At 44.6% G+C, this 20538-nt stretch overlaps 1 protein-coding gene across 1 annotated transcript in view; it reads left to right on the top strand.

Moving 5' to 3' along the window:
• Positions 1–3890: 3890 nt before the first annotated feature.
• The window catches only part of LOC132572297 (C-type lectin domain family 2 member D-like), a 32250-nt gene continuing 15602 nt past the window's right edge, over positions 3891–20538 (top strand). Inside the window, exons 1-3 of the mRNA XM_060239195.1 lie at positions 3891–3968; positions 7851–8003; positions 8314–8400. Coding sequence (XP_060095178.1) covers positions 8387–8400 — 14 coding nt within the window. The 5' untranslated portion in view covers positions 3891–3968; positions 7851–8003; positions 8314–8386. The remainder of the gene's footprint in view (positions 3969–7850; positions 8004–8313; positions 8401–20538) is intronic.

Here is a 20538-nt window from a genome sequence, read left to right as displayed (position 1 = left end):
ATCAGTGCAAAAGGCAGTCCAAGAAAAGACAGGGAAAAGTTGGGTGAAATCAGCACAGCCTCAACTGGCAAACGATACTATCTGTAAGGTCTGGAAGAAACATGCAGTAAAGAAATTGAGCAGCAGCAAAAATTCTGTGGAAAATTCCCCAAGAGTCAAAGGAGTCCGTTATTAATGGGAAAGTATCCTTGTAATGTGACCAGGGCGGTAATCTGTGTAGGCTACTGTTCTTTGGCAAAGAATTGTAGTCAGTGCAGGTTTAAGATGATTAATTATAGAAGAAGACTAGAATTTGTGATATTTGTATGAGGATAAGCAGCAAAAAAATGAGCTCAAAGGTATAAAAATAGAAAATGCAAATATTTCTAAGCTGAATAGTATCAGATACTTCAATCTGGGCACAAAAGCCCACAAGCTTTTCAATCAGCTAAGATGGCCTGTTGCCAACTTCCAGGTAAGGCCTGGAGATCTTCTGAAATTATACCTGATCTCCAGACATCAGTCAGTTCCCCTGAAGAGAATGTCTGCTTTGGAGGGTGCACTCTATGACATTATACCCTGCTGAAGTCCCCTACCAAACCCCATTCTCCCAGGTTCGGTCCCCAAACTCTCCAGGAAACTCCTAACCCAGAATTGGCTGCCTTATGTTTTGTATATGTGTCTTTCCCCCACCTTCTGATGTTGGGTGCTTACCCCCTGGGCACTGAAACTCCCTATAGCCACTGGCCCAGCACAGAAGTTACTAAGCTTTTGATAACACTTCCCCTTCCTCTTGCCTTGGTCTTTTGATTTGTGTTAGTTTCCCCCACCCTCGCTCTTCCTCCACGTCATTAACTTTCTTGTACCTGTTTCAGTTCTGATCCTGATGTTAGTTTCCTTTTTATGTGTTTTAATGCCATGGCCTATGGTTTTATTGCTGGTCTTTTCAACTGATATTTACTAGATAACAAATTTTATTGTTTTAATTATAGAGTATTGCAATCTGCTATAGTAGCTGGCTTCATTAGGAGAGCAGGATAGAAACACTTATAAGAAAAATAATTGCTGATCTAAAATTAGTAACTTGAGTTTTAAGCAATTTTTCTTTCTGTTGTCCAAGGAATAGCCTTTTGGGCTTTGATCAGACAGATTTGCATACTGGGGAAGTGTTTTTATGCAAGAAAGTACTTCATAAAGTCTGGAGAATTTGCAAAGTAATATTTTTTTCCTGGGGATTGTCACTTACAATGAAGTCTGCCTTGAACGTCATGCGTAACTTAAAACAGGGGGCAGTAATAGGTTATGAATTAATGTTATGTTCACCAGGATATGAATAAAGTAGGAGCCAAGTAGCACCTTTAAGACCAACCAAGTTTTATTCAGAATGTAAGCTTTCATGTGCTCTAAGCACACTTCATCAGATGAGGAATCAGGTGCAGTGAGCAGAGCTACATATAGCTGGTAGGCAGTGGTTTAGAATGCAAAATGGTACAAATTTAAGATCCAATGACAGAATAGTAAAATTAACGAATTGGGCAAACCTTTGATCTGGGTAGCATGAGCATGAGAAAGCAATAAAACAGTAACATGTCAAAATGTGAGAATGTCTGTTAATCATTCTATTGTTATAAGCCTGGGCAAAAATGAGGGCACTTCTTTATCAGAATTTTTCCCCATCCAACTAATTTTACCAACATAATGTAACATAAGATAAATGGAGGCTACAGCTAACTGCTGTGGGTTACTGAGTCCCATCACAAAAGGGCATTCCAAGCTAAGTGTCCTATGGTGGAAGCAGGGCTTTTTTTGAGCAGGAACTCAGTCCCGGCTGGTTTGGTATCAGGGGGGTATCATATCAGGGGGTGTGGCCTAATATGCAAATGAGTTCCTGCTGGCCTTTCCCCACAAAAATGGGTGAAAGCAACAGTATCCAAAGAGGTGGCGGCTTCTGGGGGAACACAGTGGGGCTTCTGGGGGAACACAGTGGAATGGAGTTCTGGAACCTCTTCTTGGAAACAAAATTCTCAAAAAATGTTTAAAAGTTCATGAGGGGTGCCCATGTATTTCTCCTTCATTTTCTTCTTGAGAATTCCAGCACCTCTTTTTCCAGAAAAAAAGCCCTGGGTGAACCTATTCTCAAAAGTAACTCTTACAAATAATAAGGTGGAAGAAAGCTGTGGATTGGCCCAAGAGACAAATTAAATACAGAAACTTCTTGTTAACATGTCGGTATGCTGGTAAACAAAAGGGTGAGGGTAGAGATGATCGCTGTGTGCTGTCTACTGAGGCAGTTACTCAGGGGAGGAGATGGCAGTGATAGCTTCTTTTCTTCATAGAGATGGCAACAGTGTGATGCCAACAACCTTCACAGATTGAACACAATGAATAGAAATGTTATGTTCCTGTGCAATATAGACTCGGGCTCCTGGTACTTAGTGAGGGTGAGCCAGAAGGAGGTCTAATATACAATATCACTGCTCTAGGTCCACCCCCACCCCCAAATTGTGCTCTTCTCCCCTGCTTCTAAGACAGAGGAAGGATGCTGTTGCTGAGCAAAATGGTCAGACAGTATACTGCTACTTAGCAGAGTATGTCTGTGTGTATGGTGTTTTCTATCCTTGCTTTAGGCTGCTTCCTTTTATCCTAGGAGCCTCTGGGCAGACAAGGCAGGCATGAGCTTGTACTCTGCCCTCTCACTCCAGGATTCCCATGACAACACAAAGGCAGCAAGCACGCAGCCTTGTTTTAACCCTCCCCCCGTGTTTGCAGTGAAAACAGAATCCCATTTAGTTCTGTACATCTGGTGTCATTTTTATTTCTTGGTATGCAGATGTCTCTTGTCTTTTTCTGGCCAGGCCTGCTTTGGTGATAAAGCAATCAGTGTCAGGGTACCCACTTTATTATTGGTGAGAACAAACTGAGGGGCCCGCAAGCACATTTGAATATTTAATTCCCCCCTCCCAACTGTGCTTTCTAGAATTCTATATGACTGGGAGGTAGGGTTGCCAACTCCCTCTTAGGAAGTATCTGGTGATTTGGGGGTGAAGCCCGGGAAAGGCAGGGTTTAGAGAGGAGAGAGCCCTCAACAGTGTATAATGCCACAGACTCCACCCACCCAAGCAGCCATTTTCTACAGGGGAACTAATCTGTTGTCTTTAGGACAATCTGGGGGATCTCCAGGCCCCATTTGCTGGATGGCAACCCTACACAGGAAGCAAAGTCATTTCCCTGTATTTGCCCCCCCTCCCCCTTTAACTGCCTTTCAGTGTTCTGGACCTCCTGGAGCATATTCAGGGTACCTCTCTCTCAATTCATTTACAGGGTTTTTAAAAAATTTAACTGGGAGCATTTCCTGTTCTTTTTCTCCTCACTGAGAGACCCAAAGTGGCTTATCAGAAACATGGTGTTAATAGACAAAGTACAACATAAATAACCGTACACATATACATACACAAAAAGCCCCCAAGGTGTCTGAGCTGGTCTGGGTTAACCACTTAACTATAAATGCAAAGCAAAACATTACAAAACCTCATTTCCTTCAGGAATATTTTGAATATCTGGGCAAAAAAATGAAAGAGGACTGTTTTTCTGAAATAGAACTAGAAAGCAAGTAAGGAACTTCAGCCTAATCTACAGAGTGCTTAGATAAAGGTTATTCAGTTGAATAATGAACAAAAGAGGGTTGTTGTTTTTTTTAGCTTCCTATGTTTATTTTATTTTCTTCAGTTTATATCCCAGCCTTCCCTTAAGTGGGCTCAGGGCGGCTTTCAAGGCCACATAGGTATCCTGACTAAATTTATCCATTTGAAAGTACAGCTATTTATCCAGTAGATGGCGCTGTCAGCAGCTGGCATAGCGTACTGCATTTGGAAGAGTTCCTCTTTTTTTGAAGAAGTCATGAGTCAGAGGGCCTCAAAAAGGGAGTGGTTTGACAGTGAGGGCAGTGGTCAAATTACAGGGATAGTACCCAAGGCTTGGAGTTGCGCAATGTAAGTTGTTTTTCAGTTAATTTTTCTGGGGCTGGCAATATACAGGGATGCCGGAGTCTGTTTCCCCACAGAAGCGCCCTACCCTCTGAACCATATGGTGGAGAGGAAAGCTGCTGCTTTGAAGGACTCAAGTTCTGAATAGTGTTTGGAAGGGAAGAGGGGAAAGGGTGGGGGTGTGTGGAGATTGTTTTGTTCCCGATGTTGGGAGTTACTTTCTTACTGTGTTTCGTTTTTATACTTCAAAAAAGCTTATTTTCATGCTTTATTAACCATTATATATCAATGAATCTAATTTTAGGGTTGCCAGCCATCTGAAGAGAAAGGTCCTACCTCTTTAATAATGGAGGCTTAAAGGAATATTATTTAGTGGGTGATATTTACTTACACACTGTTTAAAAGCTGCCGGTTTCCACACAGTAAGCCTCTGTTAAAAGGGCCAGGACTGTTTTACTCCAGATGTTTGGCTGCCCCATCTTTCTTAACATGACGTGTTGTAAATTTATGTTCTGCTGCTAACTCTTCTTTTTAATCTCTCTGTATGTTATTTATGCCCTTATTTGTTTTCATGATATTAATTCATCCCTGTGTTCTTTTTCTTTTACAACAGTTTTTTTAAAGAAAACAAGCTAGGTGGTTTTTGGCCCACCTAAAAAGAACAGATTGCGCCCCCCCCCCCCTTAAGCCAAGCTTCACTTTTTGCTTTTAGGGGTATACAAAGTGCAGACAGTTTCAGCTTGGAGATGTACAATTTCCAAGTTTGAAGCTGTTGGGGGGAAGGAATGATTTCTGTGTGAACATTTCCGGAATGATTAAAATATGTGTAAGACTTTTGTGTCAAATCTAAACTTCTTTGGTGATTTTTGGCAACATAAAATGCATCCTTTGAAACATAATTAACATAAAAGAGGGGTGTGTGGGTGGATGGATGGAATTTAAAATTATCAATGCCTTTCAGGGCAATCCTAAACAGACCTTCTGGTAGCGACTCTGGACTCAGAAGGATGTCACTCTGCTTAGGATTTCACGGTTAGTTTTCTACAAGCCAAATGGAAATACACTCAATACTTGTGTGGGGGGGGGAGGGAGGGAGGGACTTCAATACAGTATAGTCCACCCCCATAGGATTTTCTACAGGGGTACTGATCTCCAGTGCTCCCTCTAAGCTGAGTTAGTGTGACCCAGCTCACAGATTTTTGTCTTAGCTCAGGAAAAATGGCCCCAGAGCACATTAATTTATGCAGTAGCTCACAACTTTCATGCCAGTAGCTCATAAAGTAGAATTTTTGCTTACAAGACTGCAGTTTAGAGGGAAAATTGCTGATCTCTGTAATCTGGAGACTAATTGTAATTCCAGGAGATCTCCAGCAACCCCCTGGAGACTGGCAACTCCAGGTTACACCCCTGGCATTCTGGGAAAAAGAGGAAAAGTCAGAAGCTTGAATTATTTTGATTGGCCTTAATTAAACATATCACATGGATTTTGTTTCTGTAGTGCTTTATTCAGGACTGTGTAGGCAGGAAGCTACATATTTGGCCCAGAATCTCAGCAGCCTCAGGCTGTTTGGTGAGGGAATTTTCCAGTGTCCCCCCCCCCCCCCCCAAATCCCACAGTTCCTCACAGGCTGCCCACACATTCTGTGTTTCCAAATCTGAAATGAAAGTATTCCACAGTAATTAAGTGGAAAAGGCAGTGGAGATGTTTGTGGTGTTGTACTGTCCAGTGGCATAGACTGTAAAGCAGCTCTAATAATAAATAGTGTGCCATTGGAGAAGAGATGGGAAATTGAGGGTTAAAAACTGCTTCTGAATCAGGAAATGCGTTTTGCATCTTTCGAGAAGCAGCTGGAGCAAAAAGAGAACAATGGATTGGAAACTGAAAGGACAGCTTGCAGCTTTGTAATAGGAAAAAACCCTGCTTGCTTTAAAGAAGAACATCTGATCTCTGGCGAGATCCAGGTGGGCAGCTGGGTTGGTTTGAAGCAATAGAACAAAGTTGGAGTCTTTAAGACTACTGGACTCCAACTTTGTTCTGTCTGATTTCTAGGACCTGCTGCCTCAGAGCTCTTGCTAACTGCTATTGCTGGTGGAACATATGAACATATGAAGCTGCCTTATACTGAATCAGACCCTTGGTCCATCAAAGTCAATATTGTCTTCTCAGACTGGCAGCGGCTCTCCAGGGTCTCAAGCTGAGGTTTTTCACACCTATTTGCCTGGACCCTTTTTTGGAGATGCCAGGGATTGAACCTGGGACCTTCTGCTTCCCAAGCAGATGCTCTACCACTGAGCCACTGTCCCTCCCCAAGAGAAGAGAAACAAATCTCTTTGTAGACTGTGTCAAAGGGAAAAGGGAGGCTCTGCCTTGGTAGTCGCTATAGCCTCTGCTGACTTTGTGTCCAGAACAGTTAGTTCATTTGAAATTGTTTTCATGAACAGTGTTTGGATGAAATCTAGTAGGGCTGTTTCCAAGGTCAGCCAGCCTTCAGCTGCCGAGAAAGATGTACTGGAGATTACCCCCCCCCCCCCTTGTTTTCTGCCTTATCTGGTGCTTTACAGAGTGGACTGTGAATTTTTAATCAAGGTGATTTCTCTGGTAATGCTTTAAATCACCAAGGAAAATAGATTGCCTTAAATCAAGTTTGTTTGTTATGCTTACATTTCCTTCATTCTGATTCCTTGCTGTAGCTATTAGAAGCATAGTCCAACTCTTCCTGTTGTGCCTTTTGCATCACACTTCTGCTTGATGGGAAATTTTGTTCCTGGATTTTGATTGCCTGTATACATGCAATGGCAGGAATAGAATTTGTTAGAATACAAGAATTACTATAGTACACCACATATGTGCAATTTGTGAAAAGTACCCAGAACCTTGCAGAAGCAAGGATAGTGTTCTGTCTCATAGAGAAATATTGTTTTGGCTAATAAATGTCCACGCTGTTTGGTTTACACAGTCAAAAAGGTTGCTGAAGTAATAAATGCTCCATGCCCTATATGTATTATTGCATAGACAAGCAAGCTTTAGTTTAGTGGCCTGCAGGGCTTTTTTTGCAGGAACATATTTGCATATTAGGCCACATCTCCTGATGCAACTGCATTCCTGCTAAAAAAAAGGCCCTGATGGCCTGTATCCTACCATTGCCCTAAGCAAAGCTGGAGGCTTTCCTCAATAGAGACTCACTTGTATTGGAAGAAGTTTCTGTTAGGATGGGAGGAAGTTCCTATGGAAGAATATTACCCAGTACCTTTGATTGTGAAATCAGTCTTAAAGGAATTAATGTAGCATGAGGTTTATATTTCTTTTTAAAGTGAATTGTTTTCAAAAATAAAATTGCTAACAATATAAACAGTAAACAAGTCTAACAAGTAAAATTGACATTAAAAATATTTTTATTCATTTTGTTTACCAGTTTGATGTAGTGGTTAAGTGTGTGGACTCTTATACCCAGTTATTATTATAAAGTTATTATTATTATTATTATAGTTATTATTATTATTATCTGGGAGAACTGGGTTTGATTTCCCACTCCTCCACTTGCACCTGCTGGCATGTCCTTGGGTCAGCCATAGCTCTGGCAGAGGTTGTCCTTGAAAGGGCAGCTGCTGTGAGAGTCCTCTCAGCCCCACCCACCTCACAGGGTGTCTGTTGTGGGGGAAGGAGATAAAGGAGATTGTGAGCCGCTCTGAGACTCTGAGTGGAGGGCGGAATACAAATCCAATGTCGTGATCGTCTTCTTGAAAGGGCAGCTGCTGTGTGAGTCCTCTCAGCCCCACCCATCTCACAGGGTTTCTGTTGTGGGGGAGGAAGCTCCACCCACTTTCTTTGAGGTTTCTTCCACCGGCTAGTGTGATTAAGAATGGGCTACTATATATTTCCCCCCCCAGGCTGTTTTTCCCAAAGATACAATAAATCTCACTCCCTCTGCAGACTTTATGAAGAAGGATCCTTCACGCTTGGACTTTTGTTTGGACAGCAATGAGAAAGGAGAGGTGTCTACGAGCAGAAAGGACCTCTGTGCACAAAGCATCGAAAAAGCAGTAAGGAGCTTCTCAGAAGAAAAAGACAGTGTGTTTTGATGGGTTTGGGATACCTTTATATTTGGATTTAAATATATAACTTCGGGGTAAGTCTAATAACGGAGGGAGGGGGGAGTGAAAATATCATATGGGTTAGGGATAGAAAAGATATAACTAAACATCGTAACCGTAGGTTATTAATGAATTGTTAAAATACAACATTGGAGGGAGGGGGGATTGAAATGTCATACGGACTAATATTGAGATAATTAAGAAATAACTAAGTTGTATAACCATATGATATCAATAAATTGTTAAAACAAAAAAGCAGTAAGGAGCTAGGCAGGTTTGGCAGCTGCATGAATTGAGTATGAGAGCAGAGACCAGGGAAGTAAGGAGACCGCATGGAGCAGACCAGGTAAAATCTCCCCTTTACCACACACACACACACACACACACACACAACAGTAAGCGTAGAACTTAATGTCATAAAGGAGAACTTGCCTTCCTACTATGATGATTAGTTTTACCTTTGAGTTGTGAAAGGAAATCAGACAGGCAGTTGAAGTAGAAAAAAAGTTATAACAGGTGACTCAAACTGTTCTTATGTTGATTGAGTGTATGTATGAGCGCAGTTGTGATGATAAGATATCAGGACCTGATCCTTCAGCAAGTGACACTACACACATTGAAATCAGCGTGCATAAAAAGGGAGAGGGTACATGTGCGCTGGCCCTGCCCCATGGCTGCATACAATTGTTGGGTTGTGAGCACAGTCAGAAAGTGAACATGCATAAGCTTCTTCCCTATGGTTGGAAACGCTTTTTCAAGCATTCCTGATTACACGTATGGAGTTCATGCATGCATATGCTGTGCTCCTAAGACAGTGGGACCAGGGCTGTTGTGCTTGCTGCTTCCGTATGCATGATTATTTCAACCTTGCTTGTGAAAGGATTTGATGCAAAGTCTGTCAAATTGCTCAGAAAGAGTGATTTTAGTCTAGAGGTCCTCAACCCTTATGAGCCTGCAGGTGCCTTTGGAACTCTGATACAGGGTGGTGGGTGCAACTTCAAAACAGCTACCACAAGAAATGGCGTCAACTGCAAAATGTCAAGGAGTAAAGCCATGCATAACTCCAGTAGTAACTCTTAAAGCATTTCAGGAAGAAGCTGTGTGTAACACGATGCTCTTTTAAAATAAAGACATTGTAAAATATTGTAAAAAAGACATTGTAAAATATGTAAAATACCATATGCCTTCAGCCATGCAGTAAAGATCCTTGAGCTGTGTTGGTTGTTGCAACTTCGAAAAGAATCTGCATAGCCAGTCAAAAGCTCTTCTGTGCAAAAGCCCTGTCTGACCCCACCCACTTTCTAGAAATGCTTGATCGGCACCAGGAAAGTTTTGGTGGACACAGTCTTCATCAAATACATGAGAATTGGAGGTTGCCCACTACATCCAATGTCATCCCAATTAATTTCCAGAGAACAAATTTATTTTTAAAAAAAGTAAAGAAAATGAGGTTAGTGTTTAGGAAGCTGAAAGGGAAAATCAATTTCTTTAGGTGGCCTGGTGGTTATCTGGAGCCATTCAAATAGAAGTTCTGACAAAATGGATACTTCAAATGGAAACGTGCAGGAGTGCATTCAAGATGACACCACGCTAGACAAGGTGGTTTCTTGTAGCACATGGAGCAGAGGTCCATCAGTGGCTATTAGCCACAGTGTATTGTTGGAACTCTGTCTGAGGCAGTGATGCTCTGTATTCTTGGTGTTGGGGGGGGGGGCACAGTGGCAGTGCTTCTAGTGGCCTGGGCCCACTGATGGACCTCCTGATGGCAACTGGTTTTTTGGCCACTGTGTAGCACAGAGTGTTGGACTGAATGGGCCATTGGCCTGATCCAACATGGCTTTTCTTATGTTCTTATGACAGTTTGATCAAACAAGGAGGACAAAACAAGGTCAGAAAACAGGGCAAAACAAATAGAACCAGGCAATATGGAACATGAAAATCAATGAAAAGTTTATAGCCAAACCCATCAAGACAATAATGATGACTCTTAATATAGAAGAAGTGAGTAAGAAGTTGGATTTATAGATGATTTTAAAATTGCTGTTGAAGGGCTGAGGAATTGCTGAGTGCAGAAATTAACTCTTTGATGGCTTTCAATGCAGGTCTTAGATACCCCCTTGCCAAGACTGGATGGGGAAAAGAGTTGAACAAAATCAAATAGAAGTAAAAATAAATGATGTTCCAGGACTATTAATACTTTATTTATACTAGTATTTATACACCTTTCTTTCAATGTAGGTTCACATAATGAATGATAGAAACAATAAAATTCTGCAGTGGTCCCTGGTAGTGGGATGGTCCAAAACTGCTGGGAGTAGGCTCCTCCTCTGGAAACAGGGTCGTTGATTGTTTGATCCGGCCTGGGAGAGGGGCCTCTCCGTTGGAAACTCTGCAGTCTAAATGGCCCTGTTGCGAGACAGGACGTGTTCGTTGTGCGTCGGAGCACAGTGATCCGAAGAACGAGATTTCCTCCTCGAGGGAAAGTCTCTGCCACCATGTTTCTCAGCCGCAGCAGGTGTCAGGCAGAGCATTTCACTGCCAGCGTTGGGGTTTACACAACAAAGGCGGCACACCTGGGGACTGTCACGGAGAGCGAGGCTCCCCTCCTGAGCCTGTTGAGGCGGGGGAAAGCGGCGAGTCCATCTTTGTGGTCCCGCGTAGTGCAGATGACCGCAGTCCAGCGCGGCCGACAGCCCAACTCAGACAGCGAGTCTACTCGAGAGGAGGCGGTAAGCTGCCTGAGGGAGAGCGGGGAAGCTCTTGGTGACGCGCGGACTGTTTTTGCTTGGGACGGGCTTTGCTGGGATGAGGAAAGCCCACCCGATAGCTTACGACCGTTCCCCAGGACCCCTCTAGAACGGCTTTCTTTACAGTCGGGGGTGCGGGGGGAGGCTTAGAATGTAGCAGGCCTTCTGCAACTCAGGTGCAGTTAGAGTGGCCTGGGTTTTTTTCTTTTACTATGCAGGGGGAGGGGTCGCCATCTCAGGCAGTTAGCTTGGTAACGGAGGCTTCTCTCTCCCCTTTCACTTTTGTTTCAGCCCTCTGCTGTAGCTGAGATGGTTGACGGATGGGGACAGACTAGTGAGAAAGGAGGGTCAGCCAGTGATTTCTCCATTCCAAAGCACTCAGGATTCACTTCTGAAAAAGAGCGAGAGTATTCTAAACCAGATTTAACTGGAGAGGATGCCAAGCTTAACTTACTCATATGGTTAAAAAGAGAATTGAGAAAGGAGTTTGCACTTGCCCAAGGCTCTACTGTGCCTTCTCACCTTCAGAAAAGGAAGAGAAAAGCAGATCTAGATATTTCCATGGCTCCTATAGACCCAAAGAAAGCAAAATTGGGTATGAGCTTGGACTCTCTCTGTGATAGTTCTCAGCAGGAGGAGGAACCTGACTCTTCAGTAGACTCCTGTGAAAGAGGAAGGGGAGCTCTCTGAGGAGGAGGAGGCTGCTCCTTCAGTGCAATCTAGGATCTTTCCAGTGGAATATTGCTCTAAACTCCTCCCTAAGGTCCTCAGGGAACTGGACTTTACTGCCACACCCAGAGAGAAGGCAGAATTGGACCCTGACCTGCCCGCAGGCTCAGGGAAGATGATGCCTAAGGTGGGGGTTTCTCAGACAAGGGTGCCCTTACCTGCCCCCCTTTTTAGTCTTATTAAAGCTGAGTGGGCACACCCAGCTAAGCCAAAATCTAACCCACATCTGTTCTCAAAATTGTATGGGCTGATTCCAGAGGCTACTAAACGGCTGAAATTGCCTGTAGTGGATGATCCTGTAAATAGCTTATTATCCACATCAGTGCTTCCCATGGATGTGGATGGGCTACCCAAGGATACCTGTGATAGATGGATGGAACAGGCATTACGAAAGGACTTTGAAGCCTCGGCCTGGTCCATCCAGGCGCCTTCAGCAGGGTTGCTATTTGCGCACGCAGTGTATACCTGGGTGTCCAATTTGGCCTCAGCGGATAACGATGCGCCAAAGGAATTCAAGGATGAGCTTGGGTAAATCAATTTGTGAGAACAAAAAAGTTTCGGATGGAGACATTTTATTCCATTCTATTGGCAGTTCAAGAACAAGAATATCTGATGTCCATCTATTTGTCGGAGGCATATTTGCATGTCCCCATTTGACCAAGTCACAGACGGTTCCTCAGGTTTGCGTACGATGGAAAGCACTTTCAGTACCAGGCTTTGCCGTACGGGCTCAAGTCTTCCCCGCAAGTGTTTACAAAGATCTTGGTGGTGTTGGTGGCTCATTTACGGATGGGGGGGGCATGGCTCTTCATCCGTACCTGGACGATCCCTTGGTCAGGGCCCCATCTTTCCAGCAGAGTCTGGAGGATACCAGTCGGACTAGCCAAATAAAACAGTGTTGCACTTACCTGTAACTGATGTTCATCGACGTCTTCTGTGCATACACACGTTGGGACTGCCGTGAGGCAGGCCTGCTGTGGAGGTTTATTGACAAGCCTGGAATTCTTCCAGATAACTGGCAGTCTGCCATTAAACAGACTACATCTGCACTACCCCCGTTTAACGGACTCCCCCAACGGCGGACCACCCACATCCCCCCAGTTCCGCTTTCGCCGCCATAAGTTCTAGACCTATTGTATCAATGAGAACTCACAGTGGGGATGGTGGAAGGGAATGTATGTATGCACAGAAGACGTCGATGAACAACAGTTACAGGGAAGTGCAACACTGTTTTCCATCGTCTTGCTGTGCATCCCCACATTGGGACCCACTTTCGAGCTTCTCATCTTGGTGGTGGTGAGGTGAGTCTCTTATTGAAATAGGGAATGAACTGCTTTTCCTACATCCGCATCTCGACGTTGCTGCAGATCCAGTGCATAGTGTCATACAAATGTCTCTGCTGAGGACCATGTTGCGGCTTTACAGATCTCCATTAATGGAACTCCTCTCCTTGCAGCTACTGATGAACCCATAGCTCTCGTTGAATGAGCTCTTACTCCAACTGGACAGGGGACCCATGCTAATCTATAACAATGGCCAGTAATAGTAACCAGCCATCTAGATAAGGTCTGAGAAGATGCTGGAGTTCCTCTCCAAGGACCCCAATAGCACACAAATAATGTCTTCATCTTGCGAAACTGTCTTGTTTGACTAATGTAATACAATAAAGTCCTTTTAACATCTAACATATGCAATCTCCTCTCTGCCTCAGAAGATGGATTAGGGAAAAAAATTGGCAGTGATAACTCCTGTGCCAAATGAAATCTACTAACTGCCTTTGGTGGGAATTCTCTTGCTGGATGAAGAACAACCTTACCCTCAAAAAATTGCAGATAAGGCTGATCTACTCTTAATGCTGCTAACTCACTCACCCTTCTAATGGAAGTCATTGCTACTAAGAACAATGTCTTCCATGATAAAAAAGACAATGTACACAAATTTAATGGTTCAAATGGGGCCTTCATTAAATATGCCAATGCCAAAGACAAAGACCATTGCTGAACAATACCAGGTATTGGTGGAAACCTATGTAACAAACCCTTTAAAAACATTTGGTTATTTTATTAGCAAAAACGGTACCTTCCACTTCCATATGGCAAGCAGAGATTGCTGCTAGGTGAACCCTAATAGATGACACCGCCAAACCACTCTGTGCTAGAAATAGTAAATACTCTAAAACTATTGATATTGGAGAAGTAAATGGGCATAAATTCTTTTCCTTACACCACTTCTCAAAACGGTCCCATCTACTCTCATAAGATTGACGAGTAAAGGGCTTACGGGCCTCTCTTAATACCTGTAGCACCTCCTCCGAAAACCCCTCATTCACAGCTCTATATACCATGCTGTCAAATGTAAGTCCTGCACCTTGTGGTAAAATCTGACCTCCTGAACTAGCAAGTCAGGAACCTGTGGGAGAGGAACGAAAATCCCATGGGGACAGCCTTAGCAACTCTGGGAACCAGAGCTGTCTTGGCCAAAATGGGGCCACTAGAATCATCCTGGATCGATCTATCTTTATTCTTCCCAGGACCCTTGGAATCGGGGAAAGGTGGGAATGCATACAGCAGTTCCCGTCTCCACCGGAACTGAAATGCATCCCCTATTGACTTCTGATCGTGGCCTCCCCATGAACAAAAAATTTGCACTTTTGTTGACTGATCCATAGCAAACAGGTCTACTTTCGGCATTCCCCACTTTGCAAGAATTGGGTTGATATATTTTTCTTGCAGGGATCACTCGTAATTGACCAGAAACTTGCGGCTCCGGGAGTCCGCTTCCTGGTTGGCAACTCCTGCTATGTGGATTGCTCGAAGAGAGGATCTTAAGCGAATTGCTATGGCCCATAGATCTTGTGCCTCCCTGCACAGCCTCAAAGAGCCAGTCCCTCCCTGTCTGTTCATGTAATAGATAGCTGCAGAATTGTCTGTTTGCACCAGCACCTTCTTCTTCTGTAACATATTTGAGAAAGTTGTTAAAGCCAACTTAATTGTTCTTAACTCCAGTAAATTGATGTGATAGCCAGAATGTGACTGTGGCCATGTATCCTGCACTTGAATACCTTCACAGTGTGCACCCCAGCCCACCCTTGAGGCATCTGTTGTCAACACTACCTCAGGTGACCGTGGCCCAAATTTAACTCCTTCAAATAAATGTAAGTCTGAAGTCCACCATTCCAATGATTTAGTCACCATTCTAGGGATGTTAAAGCCCTGATGTGGGGAATGCACCCATATATCAAACCGTCTTATAAACCAGTTTTGTAGCTCCCTCATGTGCAACCTAGCAAAGGGAACCACAGCAGTTGTAGACGCCATCAAGCCAAGGGCTCGTATCATTTGAACAGACTGAAAACGTTTCCGTTGGAAGGCCCCTACCATCGTCTTTAGACTCAAAGCTCTATCTCTAGGCAAAAAAGCCCTATTCTTTTGTGAGTCTAGATATGCCCCAATAAACTGGGCTTGTTGTGATGGAATTAAATGTGACTTCTCATAATTTATTATGAGTCCTAACCTAGTGCAAGTGCTCAACACAAACTGTATTTGTTCTTGCAACCCTTCCCGTGATTCAGCCACCAACAGCCAGTCATCCAAATACGGGAAAATGGTGCAGCCCTTAGTTCTAAAATAAGCCATGACGGCAGCTATGTATTTTGTAAAAGCACGTGGAGCTGTTGCCAGACCAAAAGGTAGCACAGAGTATTGGAAAACCTTCTGTCCCTGTCTAAACCTAAGGAATTTTCTGTGCTCTGGGTAAATTCCAATGTGAAAGTATGCATCCTTAAGACCTCTGCTCCATATTTTTATCTAGCCCCCTCTTGAAGCTGGCTATGCTTGTAGCTGCTACCACCTCCTGTGGCAGTGAATTCCACATGTTAATCACCTTTTGGGTGAAGAAGTACCTCCTTTTATCCGTTCTAACCCGACTGCTCAGCAATTTCATCCAATGCCCACGAGATCTGGTATTGTGAGAAAGGGAGAAAAGTAGTTCTTCCTCTACCTTCTCCATCCCATGCATTATCTTCTAAACCTCTATCATGTCACCCCGCAGTTGACGTTTCTCCAAGCTAAAGAGCCCTAAGCATTTTAACCTTTCTTCATAGGGAAAGTGTTCCAACCCTTTAATCATTCTAGTTGCCCTTTTTCCAATGCTATAATATCCTTTTGGAGGTGCAGTGACCAGAATTGCACACAGTATTGCAAATGAGACCACACCATCGATTTATACAGGGGCATTATGATACTGGCTGATTTGTTTTCAATTCCCTTTCTAATAATTCCCAGCATGGCATTGGCCTTTTTTATTGCAATTGCACACTGTCTTGACATTTTCAGTGAGTTATCTACCATGACCCCAAGATCCCTCTCTTGGTCAGTCTCTGCTAGTTCACACCCCATCAATTTGTATTTGTAGCTGGGATTCTTGGCTCCAATGTGCATTACTTTGCACTTGGCCACATTGAACCTCATCTGCCACATTGACGCCCACTCACCCAGCCTCAACAGGTCCCTTTGGAGTTCCTCACAATCCTCTCTGGTTCTCACCACCCTGAACAATTTAGTGTAATCTGCAAATTTGGCCACTTCACTGCTTACTCTCAACTCCAAATCGTTTATGAACAAGTTAAAGAGCATGGGACCCAGTACTGAGCCCTGCGGCACTCCACTTCTTACCGTCCTCCACTGCGAAGACTGCCCGTTTATACTCACTCTCTGCTTCCTATTACTCAGCCAGTTTTTGATCCACAAGAGGACCTGTCCTTTTACTCCATGACTCTCGAGCTTACTAAGGAGCCTTTGATGAGGAACTTTATCAAAAGCTTTCTGGAAGTCAAGGTAAACAATATCTTTCGGGTCGCCTTTGTTCACATGTTTGTTCACCCCCTCAAAGAAATGTAACAGGTTAGTGAGGCAAGATCTTCCCCTATAGAACCCATGCTGAGTCTTCCTCAATAACTTGTGTTCATCAATGTGCCTACTCATTCTGTCCTTGATAATGGTTTCTACCAACTTTCCCGGTATTGAAGTCAGACTGACTGGCCTGTAGTTTCCCGGATCTCCTCTGGAACCCTTTTTAAAGATGGGGGTGACATTTGCTACTTTCCAGTCCTTAGGAACGGAGGCAGATTTCAATGAAAGATTGCAGATTTTGTCAGAAGATCCACAAGTTCAACTTTAAGTTCTTTCAGAACTCTTGGATATATGCCATCCGGACCTGGTGACTTATTAGTTTTTATTGGGTATTGGGTAGTTACCCACTGCTGAGAGACTCTCAGTCTCATCTAATGGCCAGGGTCCCATGCTGCCCACTGATCCAATCACCCCCTTGAGTATTTCCAGCACCACAGGGTCGAGATCTCTCCTGCATAACTGGGACCTCCACAGGAGCTGTCCCTGCAGCAAAGCCAGGATCATGATCCGATAAGGACCCAGGATCCTAAAAGTGTGGAGATGGGGTTCTTGGAACCGACTCCTCCAAAGCCTTACCGACCAAAGAAGCAGACTCGACAGCCTTATGCTTGTGCTTAGTCTTTGACTTCTTTAATTTCTTTAGGGGCGGAGGTTCAGACTGCTCTAGCCATCTCCTCCATCCGTGGCTGTTCACGCCTGCCCCAGTTCCCTGCCAGCACAGAAGCTGCACGTTTTGGAGGTCTCAACTGTGTTGTAGATAGGACTAAGGGGACTGATCTCACAGAGGCAGAACTTGAAGGCACCTCTATATCAGCACCTGAAGGCTCTTGCCCCTCCTTATCCTGGAGTATAGATGAAAATGCTCTCTCCCACAGGGCTTTGAGACGTGCTGCCCTGTCAGTCTGTGCCTTCGGTGTAAACACCTGGCAGATGCTACATTTTGGAACATTATGTCCCTCCCCCAAACAGATCAGTCAGAAATCGTGCTCGTCTGAAGTGGGCATCTTAACACCACATCGAATGCATTTTTAAAATACTGGTTTAGAAGCCATTTCTGAAGAGAAATCTGGAAGAAATTGACAACTGAACTCCAACAACGGTGAAAAAGCAACTGGGGGAATATGGGCAGTCCACCGTTGGGGGGAGTCGGTTAAATGGGGGTAGTGCAGATGTAATCTGTTTAACGGCGGACCACCAGTTATCTGGAAGAATTCTAGGCTTATCAATCAACCTCCGCAGCAGGCCTGCCTCGCGGCAGTCCCAATGTGGGGATGCACAGCAAGACGGACGATGAACTGCAGGACCACAGTTTCGTGGTCAACAGGACAGAGCAACCTTACTCCAACACAAGAGATAGTTCATCTGGGTGTTCTGATAAATACTCAGAGGCACAAAGTTTTTCTGTCGGCAGTACGACAGGAGAACCTCAGATCCTTGTTGGAGGAAGTATTGGCTTTGAATCAAGTGCTTGTGATGACTCTAGCAAAGCTTTTAGAGGTTCTGGTGTCATGCCAGGATGTGCTGTCTTGGGCGCGTTTCCACCTACGGCCCTTACAATGCTTCCTGAGCCCTTATCAGTATGTGATAGCCCACAAGCTGCGCAAGCTAGTCTTTCTTCCAGTGGAGCTGCGGACACAACTTCAGTGGTGCCTGGAACCATCCCGTTTTCAGCAAGGAGTGTCGATGAAGGAGCCGCAGAGGATAGTAGTGACTACAGACTCCAGCCTGTCCGGCTGGGGAGCACATTCTCAAGGGATGATGACTCAAAGTCAGTGGTCCTTGATGGAGTCCCAACGGAGCATCAACCTGCTGGAGCTGAGAGCTATTCTCCTGGGCTTATTACATTTTCAGAAGACGCTGCAGGGGCATCATGTGTTAATGAAGACAGACAACGTGACAGCCAAAGCTTATGTCAACCGGCAAGGCGGGACCAGAATCAGGAAACTTTTCAGCAAGGCCAACAGCTTGCTGGAGTGGGCAGAGAAGTATCTTCTGTCCATAAAGGCGATTCATGTGGCTGGGAAAGACAATGGGCTGGCAGATTGGCTCAGTAGACAGAGGCTGGATCAGACGGATGGTCGCTGGACAAGGCGGTGTTCCAGGCTCTTCAGCACAGATATGGCAGAGTGACTGTGGATTTATTTGCGACCGTGAACAATCGTCAAATGCAACATTTTTTTGCCAAACAGAAGGACGATCGGGCAGAGGGCATAGACGCTCTCAACGGCAACTGGCCAGACGGTCTTCTGTATGCCTTCCTGCCACTGCAGCTGATTCCCTGGTTGATTCGCAAGATTCTTCAGCAAGCAGTGAAGCTGGTCCTGGTTGCTTCCTTCTGGCCAAGACGGGGGTGGTTTTAAGACCTCATGAGGCTGTCGACGGAGAAACCTTGGCGTCTTCCAGCCTCCGGGACTTTGCTGAGACAAGGGACAGCCGGGCATGTTACAATTAACTGTGTGGAGGTTGCGCGGTCGCAGTTAGTTAAGTTGGGGTTTGACAAATCTGTGATTGACACTATGTTGGCATCCAGAAAACGTTCTACCACTTGGGTTTACAATAACACTTGGCGTGTCTTTTCCAGCTGATGCGTGGAAAGGGGTTGGGACCCCTTAAAGTTGCCAGTTCGGAAGCTGCTTCTGTTCTTGCACGAGGGCCTGGATAAAGGGTTGGCTACTAATACCCTTTGTAGGCAGGTGGCAGCTATTTCTGCTGTTCATGGAGCTAAAAAAAGGGGTTCCTTGACATTGCATCCATATGTCAAACGTTTTTTGAGGGGGGGTGACTCTGATGAATCCCCCTACTGCACATAGGTTTCCTACATGGAAGTTAAATGTGGTGTTGAAGGCATTGTGTCATGCACCTTTTGAGCCCATGGCTAGTTGTAGCCTAAAGAATTTTACCCTTAAAACACTGTTTTTAGTTGGGATTACCTCTACCCGGAGGGTATCTGAGTTGCAGGCCCTGTCCATGGAAAAAGATCTTTGTACCTTTCATGAGGACAGAGTAGTGTTGAGACCTGATTCAACATTTATTCCTAAAGTGAATTCAGTTTTTCACCTGTCTCAGGACTTGGTATTACCCTCATTCTGTCCCAATCCCAAACATGAGAAGGAAAAGGAGTGGCATCGGTTAGATGTTAAGCGTGCCTTGAGTTTTTATATAAACAGAACCAAGGACTTTAGGAGGTCAGAGTCCTTGTTTGTTTCCTTTAGTTCACCTTCTCTGGGAAAACCAGTTACTCCTTCAACCCTGAGCAGGTGGTTGGGTCAATGTATTTCTGCAGCATACACGGCAACAGGGTTAGAGCCTCCAGAAGGAATTACGGCTCATTCCTTATGGAGAGTGGCCACGTCAGCAGTATACAGGATCTTTTCATCTCTGGAAGGCATTTGTAGGGCAGCCACCTGGCGTTCGGCTCATTCGTTCACCAGGCATTATAAGGTGGATAGGTGGGCGTCAGCTGAAGCAGCTTTTGGCCGCAGGGTGCTACAGCAGGTTATACCCTAGACATAGTGGTTCCCGCCCGGGGTACATATTGCTTTTGTATGTCCCAGCAGTTTCGGACCGTCCCACTACCGGGGACCACCAGAGAACAGAAGATTGGAAGCTCTTAACAGTGTTGCAACTTACTCCAGGCTGGTCGCTGTGGGAGCTTGAGTGTTGGAGTTACCAGGGCACTGGTAGCGGAAGTTTCCTATTGTTTGCAGTTACTTCTGCTGTTGCAGTTATTAAAATGGCGTTGCATTATTATGGTCTCTGAGTGGTTTGTTATCGTGATGCAGAGTTTGTTTTTTAGAGTTTTCCTGAGGGGGATTATGGCTTTTCTATGGACTGGAAAGTTTCCAATAGAGAGGCCCCTCCTCCAGGCCGGATCAAACTATCAACGACCCTGTTTCCAGAGGAGGAGCCTACTCCCAGCAGTTTCGGACCGTCCCACTCCAGGACCACCGAGAAAGAAGCTTCATGGTAAGAGCTTCCAATCTTCCGATACCCAAGTCAAATTAAAATAGCATTAATAAGAATTACCTAGTCACTGGGGCTGGATGACGTGCACCTGAGAGATACTACTTCTCACAACCCTCCAACCTGCTAAAAAGT

The sequence above is a fragment of the Heteronotia binoei genome, chromosome 5 (assembly GCF_032191835.1).
Source record: "Heteronotia binoei isolate CCM8104 ecotype False Entrance Well chromosome 5, APGP_CSIRO_Hbin_v1, whole genome shotgun sequence".
NCBI classification, from domain to species: domain Eukaryota; kingdom Metazoa; phylum Chordata; class Lepidosauria; order Squamata; family Gekkonidae; genus Heteronotia; species Heteronotia binoei.
Note: the sequence above shows the minus strand (reverse complement) of the source record. Positions and strands in the feature narration are given on the sequence as shown.